Below are 7,779 nucleotides of genomic sequence, written 5' to 3'. Positions count from 1 at the left end.
CTGACCCAAGAATTCCTGGTCAAGCTCCTCTGTTTGGGTAGGGGGTCTATAGTAGACTCCCACCAATAGGTCCCTTTCCCCTCTTCTGCCTTGAACCCTAACCCAAAGCACTTCAGAGTGCTTCTCCCCTGACTCTTTACTAATTAGCCTAAATGTGAATATGTTGAATCCACATGTGTGAATCTAAAGTTACTTTCTGTTGAATCTGCTGATGGCAATGAATGTATACTCTTACTTTATGTTTACAATATATTCTTTGCTTGCCATTCTGACTGCACTCTTTCCCATACTTGTGGCTAAAGTTGTTTATTATAAATCCCCTGGGACAGACATAACATGTGCTTCCTAAGAAAATGGATTTGAGTTAAAAAATGGATTTGAGAAAAGATATGATGAAGTTCCATATTAATTCTCACTAACAGAAATGCATCCTCATGTAGAAAGCTGAAGCTAACATTACGTGCTACGCAAATCTTATTGAAACAGGCTGATAGGGTGCTTAGATTCGTATATTCATAGATGCTAGGGTCAGAAGGGACCTCAACAGATCGAGTCCAAACACCTGCCTGGGCAGGAAAGAGTGCTGGGGTCAGATGACCCCAGCCAGATGCCTATCCAGCCTTCTCTTAAAGACCCCCATGGTAGGGGAAAGCATCACCTCCCTTGGAAGCCCGTTCCAAATTTTGGCCACCCTTACCGTGAAGTTCTTTCTGATGTCTAGCCTAAATCTGCTGTCTGTCACCTTGTGGCCATTGTTCATTGTTACTCCAAGAGACACCCTGGTGAACAGAGCATTTCTGATTCCTTGCTGTGTTCTCCTAATGAATTTGTAGGCGGCCACAAGCTCACTTCTAAGCCTTTGCTTGCAGAGGCTGAAGAGGTCCAGGTCCCTTAGTCTCTCCTTATAGGGCTTGGCCTGTAAACCCTTAACCATACGAGTGCCCTCCTCTGGACCTTCTTGAGGTTATCCACGTCCTTCTTAAAGTACAGCACCCAAAACTGCACTCAGTGCTCCAACTGCGGTCTGACCAATGCCGCATAGAGGGGAAGTATCACCTCTTTGGTTCTATTTGTCATGCATCTGCTGATACATGATAAAGTGCGGTTAGCTTTGCTGATAATTTCATCACACTGATGACTCACGTTCATCTTGGAGTCCGCTATGAGTCCAAGATCCCTTTCTGCTTCTGTGCTGCCGAGAGGGTCACTTCCCAGCCAGTAGGCGTGCTGGATATTTTTATGCCTTCAGTGCACCAATCTGCACTTGTCCTTGTTGTACTGCATCCCACTGTGTCCTGCCCACTTTTCCAACCTGTTCAGGTCTGCCTGCAATCGTTCCCTATCCTCGGGTGTGTTAATTTCACCCCACAATTTAGTATAATCCACAAACTTGGACAGAGTACACTTCACACCCACATCCAAGTCACTGATGAAGGCACTGAAGAGTACAGGTCCAAGGACTGGACCCTGCAGGATCCCACTGCTCACATCCTTCCAGGTTGATACCAACCTGTAAACTACCACTCTCTGGGTGCAACCCCCAAGCCAATTTGCCACCCACTGGACCGTGTAATCATCTAAGTCACAGCCTCTTAATTTATTTATGAGAATGGGATAAGATACCATATCTTGCTAAAATCCAAGAAAATGACATCCACCTCTGCTCCTGGATCTAAGCATTTTCTGACCTGGTCATAGAAAGAAACCAGATTAGTCAGGCATGAGCTTCCTGCTACGAATCCATGCTGGTTTCCTTGCTGAATTATTAAATAGATTTCATAGACATTAGGGCTGGAAGGGACCTCAGAAGATCATCAAGTCCAGCCCCCTGCCCCAGGGGCAGGAAGTTTGTTAGGGTCAAATGATCCCAGCAAGATAAATGTCCAAATACTTCTTAAAACTGTCCAGAGTAAGTGCTTGCACCACCTCTGGGGGGAGTCTATTCCAGGCCTTGGGGGCTAAGACAGTAAAGAAGTTTTTCCTTATGTCCAGCCTAAAATGGTCTTGGAGGATTTCGTGACTATTTGACCTTGTCATCCCTTGGGGCGCTCTAGTGAACAGGCATTCCCCCAGATCCTGATGTACATCCCTTATACACTTACAGGCAGCCACTAAGTCACCCCTGAGTCTGCGCTTGTTCCTGCTGGACTCACACAAATATTATTCTTAATAATCTTTTCCAAAGGACAGAGGTGAGACTGACTGGGCTATAATTACTTGGATCCTCTTTCCTCCCCTTCTTGAAAATAGGGACCACAGTGGCCCTTTTCCAGTCCTCTGGGACCTGACCTGAGCACCACAAGTGCTCAAACAGCCATGCCAGCGGTTCTGCTATGACACTGGCCAATTCCTTCAGTACTCTCAGATGCAGCTCATCCAGGCCTGCTGATTTAAACACATCCAGTCCATCCAAGTGACTCTGCACCAAATCAGTATCAACAGTTGGTAGGAGGTGTCCCTCTGATGCTCATCTGAGAACCCATTTGGAGACTTATCTTGACCCTTGTTCACGAACACAGGCAAAAAACTCATTGAATTGCTCAGCCTTGTCCCCCCTGTCTGTCACTAATTGTTCCTGCTTGTTCAGTAGGGGTCCTGTGCTGCCCTGCACCTTCCTTTTACTCCTTACATACCTAAAAAAAGACTTTCTGTTGTCTTTAATTTGTATTGCCAGCGTCAGCTCCGTAGTTGATTTGGCCGTTCTAACTGCCTCCCTGCAAGTGCGGGCCAAGTAGGTATACTCCTCCTTGGTAGTTTCCCCCTGCTTCCACTTCCTATATGCCTCCTTTTTTGCCCTTAGGCTTCCCTGGATTTCTCTGTTTAGCCAAGGAAGTTTTTTGGCCCCTTTCCCCCCATTCCCTCGCAATGGCATCATCTCCCTCTGCACCCAAAGAATCGCTTCCTTTAGAAATGACCACCCTTCCTGGACTCCCATCCCGCCAATACTCCTATCCTGCAGTGCGTCATTGACTAAACTGCTAAGCACACTGAAGTTAACCTTCCTAAAGTCAAGCACTTCCACCCTACCAGTTATCTTACCCACCCTACACTGTATGGTGAATTCAGTTGATTGGTAGTCACTGTCCCCAAGGTGACCATGAATCTGCAGCTCCCCTACCAGGTCCTCCTCTGTAGCCAACATCAAGTCCAGTAAGGCATTCCCACTAATGGGACCGTATACCTCCTGCATTAGGTGAAGGTCCTGTACACAGGTTAAGAACCTATGTGAAAGGTTGGATTTAGCTGACTGCTCCTCCCAGCAGATGTCAAAGTAGTTTAGGTCCCCCATGACAACCATGGCCCTAGACCATATGGCCTCTGAGAGCTGCCTCAAGAATTGCAAGTCTAGCTCTTCCTCTTGATGTGGTGGTCTGTAGCAGACCCCCACCACCAAGTCCCTTTCCCCCCGACCTCCATGTATCCTAACCCACAATACCTCAACTTTCTCATCCTCTGATCCCATTTTGATTAGGGTAGATGTATAATGCTCCTTTACATAGAGAGTCACCCCACCCCTCGTTTCCTCCCTACTTTGTCCCATCTGTACAACCTGTAGCCCTCAATGCATACTGCCCAGTCATGGGTAGGGTCCCATCAGGTTTCCGTTAGCCCCACTAAATTGAAGTTATTGTCTACATTCTTTCAGCATAGAACTAAATTTCAAACCCAGTGATTTATTCCAGATTACTTGGCTTGCACGTGTCCAGCCGTTTTATTCCTGGTAACAAAAGTTCCACAAAGCAAATGACTCACTGAAGGTCACTCAGAGTCAGGTAGCAAGGCTGGCATTCAAATTAAGATTTCCTGACTCCTAGAGGGGAATATTTTTTCCATGAAGTCAGAAAAAAATAGTTAAAGGGTACAGATGTGGGATGTTGCTTTTAGCCCATTAAGCAAATCCAATTTCTTGATGAAAAATATGTAGATGGAAAAAGCAAAGTCATCATGATGCCCTTAGAAGCCACTGCAACTCATCAGTAGAGTATGGTGTGCAGTCTCTAGTTCTGCCTCCCATCCTGATCCCACAAGGGGTGGGGAGGGCTTGGGTGGGGGGGGGTGCTCTTCATGTTCCTTCCTCTATCAGTAATTTTGCCCTGGCTAACTAATTTCAGGAGTGAACTTCCTCAGCCCTGATTCCCAACCTCTGTACTCCTTGCAAGCTAGCATTCTTACTGGTCATGTTGTGCTGTGCCCAGCAAAGAGGTCCACCTGTCCAAATGGCAATAACCCTGAGCATATGATTCTTATTGGTTGGTAGTATACCTTTTCAGGTCACTCCACATTTGTTTTCTTTCCCAGATTGTCAGCAGTGGGTCCTGAGGTCCTATGAGATACAGATGGCTCTGGCCCAAGCCCTTGACAAACTATGCAACTGTGGAACGTCTGTTGCATATTTCAAAGGTGAGGGGTATGTGGACAGGTGGTCCCTGAGACTCCTGCAGGTTAATGTTCACATGTTGCTGAATTTCTAGCCCTGATTTTGCTGTTAGATTGCTGTCTCTGAAGTTGGAACCCAACTGATTTAAACTTGGGTGAATTTGGTCCTCATGGAAATGAATAGTGCTGGCTAGTGGGAGGTTATATAACCAGCTGTGCCATACGTCCTTGTGTTACTGCCCATGTGCCCACATTCTGACCTGTTGTTCCAGGTTTCAGGCTTTATTGACTCGGATGGTTGTGGGGGGTAGGTGTTTGGTTTTAAGTGTAAACTGGCTTCACTATAAACTTAGTTCAGTATCTTGTACTGTAGAGATAAGAAGCATATTAGTCTTCTATGCATGATAGATGAGAAGTATATTAGACCCGACCAACACTCAAATATTCACTAGTATGACACATTAATATTGTATATTATTATATAGAGAGACTAATGCAGTTCTCTAATACAGCGCTGCAGTGAACAGGGAAGAGGTTTATTCTGAAGACTTTCTTCCTGAGGTGCACTGGCAAAACTGTTATGGCTCTGCCCAACCTATGGTGTGATCTGGATGTTCAACTCATTAGTGCAGCGGTTCCCAGTCTGCGGTACGCATACCACCAGTGGTACACAGACAGCCTGTCAGTGGTATGCATTAGCAGTTTTATTATAATTACTTTATATGACAAAAATGCACTGGTGGTACTTAAGATTGAACTGAAAAAGTTGCTGGTGGTACTTAAGGTTGTACTGTTTTAAGTTGGTGGTGCACAACCAGTCAGAGTTTGAGAACCTCTGCATTACTGTTTAAAAGGTGACCAGGAAGAATTCAGCCAGCAGAGCTGACCAGGGGGACAAAGAGGAGTCACATTCAGTTAGTCATGGTTAGATCCTTCTGACAGTGGCAAATCTAGCTGCTGTTGGGACAGATTTATGTACAAAGAGGGGGTGATACCCACAGGCTGCAGGCTGTCTCTAGATCTTCTGAATAGGCTTGATCATACAGAGCTTCTTTGTACAAATCCTCTATGATTGCAGCCCAGAAGTCACAAGTTTGAGGCCAAAGTAGAAGTGCTCACAACATGGCCTTGACAGATTCTAACAAATCTGCAAATTCTTCTAAATACCTTGTCACAAGGACATGAAAAAGAGAGGAATCCTATGGTATGCTGGCATCCATACAAGTTCTGTGGCAAAATGATACCTCTGGGAGCTGGCTGTGGCAACAGAAGATGTGCTGGCAAGCTCCAGGTGCCTTCCAGAGTTATGGCTGCAACAAAGCTGATTAAGTTCTCTATTTCCTTCAGATCCCAGTGCAACGTGCCAAGCCATGGGGCTTGTGTTCAGCATGCTCCTGACTGCCAAATCCACACAGCAGTTGAGTAGCCTGGCACAGGCCTTCAGAAGCCTCCTGCAGAGCCCAGAGGCAGCAAACTTCAGCAGCTGGAATGCCACAATGGAGAAGGCTTGTCTCAAGGATGCTCATGTGACAGAGTCTCCACCAGGTACCCATTATAATTCTAGTCAAGGGAAAAACCAGCTGGATTTATAGCTCTGGCCCTTTCAGAGAGTCTGAAAATAGATGGATGGGAAATATGCAGCATTGCTCCAACTCCAACTGAAGTCCCATCTGCCCCTCTCCATCCATTGTAGCTTGCTATCATAGGTTAACCAGCAAATCTCAGCTGTTGGTGCTACAGGTTAGTAGTGGCTGGGCTGGGTAGGACATCCCCCTGTCTTTTTATAGAATCATAGAAAATTAGGGGTGTAAAGGACCTCAGGAGATCATCTAGTCCAACCTCCTGCTCAAAACAGGACCATCTCCAACTAGATCATCCCAGCCAAGGCTTTGTTTACCTGGGTCTTAACAACCTCCGAGGATGTAGAGTCCACAACCTGTCTGGGTAACCTGTTCCAGTGTTTTACTACCCTTCTAGTGAGAAAATTTTTCCTAATATCTAACCTAAACTTCCCTTGCTGCAACTGGAGACTGTTGCAACTTGTTTTGTCATCTGCCACCACTGAGAAGTCTAGCTCCATCCTCTTTCAAACCCCACTTCAGGTAGTTGAAGGTTGTTATTAAATCCCCTCTTATTCTCCTCTCTAGACTAAATAAGCCCCATTTGCTCAGCCTCTTCTCATAAGACATGTGCCCCAGCCCTTGAACCATTTTCATTGCCTTCCACTGGACTCTCTCCAATTTGTCCATACCTTTCTGTAGTGGGGGGGCTCAAAACTGAACACACTACTCCAAATGTGGCCTCACCAGTGATGAATAGAAAGGAATAATCACTTCCCTTGACCTGCTGGCAACACACCTACCAATGCAGCTCAGTATGCCATTAGCCTTCTTGCCAACAAGGGAACACTGTTGGCTCATATTCCACTTATTGTCCACTGTAACTCCTAAGTTGTGTTGTGCAGAGCTGCTGCCCAGCTAGTCAGCCCCCAGCCTGTACTGGTGCTTGAGACTGTTCTGTCCTAAGTGCAGGATTTTGCACTTGTCCTTGTTGAACCCCATGAGATTCCTTTTGGCCCAATTCTTCAATTTGTCTCGGTCACTCTGAATCCTAGTCCTACCCTCCAGCATATCTACTACTCCCCCCATCTTGGTGTCATCTGCAAACTTGCTGAGGCTGCACTCTATGCCATCTTCCAGGTTGTTGATGAAGATATTGAACAAAACTGACCCCAGGACAGACCCCTGGGGCACCACACTTGATACAGACTGCCAACTAGATATCGAGCCATTGACTACACGCTCTGAACCCAATGCTCCAGCCAGTTTTCTATCCACCTAACAGTCCTTTCATCTAGCCTGTACTTCCTTAGCTTGCCTGTGAGAATCTTGTGGGAGACCATATCAAAAGCCTTACTAAAATCAAGGTACACCACATCCATTGGTCTCCCCATGTCCACACAGCCAGTCACCTCATCACAGAAAACAATCAGTTTGGTCAGGCATGACTTGCTCTTGGTGAATCCATGCTGACTGTTCCTAATCACCTTCTTCTCCTCCAAGTGCTTAGAAATGGATTCCTTGAGGACTTGCTCAATGATTTTTCCAGGAACTGAGGTGAGGCTGACTGGCCTGTAGTTCCCTGGATCCTACTTTTTACCTTTGTTAAATATGGCCACTATGTTTGCCCTTTTCCAATCAATTGGGACCTCTCCCAATTACCATGAGTTTTCAAAGATGATGGCCAGTGGCTCTACAATCACATCAGTCAAGTCCCTCAGCACCCTTGGGTATATCCCATCTGGCCATTGGCAACGCATAAGGAGTGCATGCAGGTGCAGTGGCCATGCACTCCCTGAAAGAAGTGCCAGCAGCACTTCCAGTTTAGCTGCTGGGCAACCTG

The 7,779-nt window shown here is 46.2% G+C and overlaps 1 protein-coding gene across 1 annotated transcript in view; it reads left to right on the top strand.

Annotated features, from left to right (window-relative positions):
* Positions 1-7,779, top strand: part of LOC109290838 — a 49,051-nt gene that overhangs the window by 13,587 nt on the left and 27,685 nt on the right. Inside the window, exons 5-6 of the mRNA XM_019507639.1 lie at positions 4,300-4,401; positions 5,725-5,922. Coding sequence (XP_019363184.1) covers positions 4,300-4,401; positions 5,725-5,922 — 300 coding nt within the window. The remainder of the gene's footprint in view (positions 1-4,299; positions 4,402-5,724; positions 5,923-7,779) is intronic.

Source organism: Gavialis gangeticus, unplaced genomic scaffold (assembly GCF_001723915.1).
Source record: "Gavialis gangeticus isolate Ggan-Ray unplaced genomic scaffold, GavGan_comp1, whole genome shotgun sequence".
Taxonomy (NCBI): domain Eukaryota; kingdom Metazoa; phylum Chordata; order Crocodylia; family Gavialidae; genus Gavialis; species Gavialis gangeticus.
This window is presented reverse-complemented; position numbering and strand designations above follow the sequence as displayed.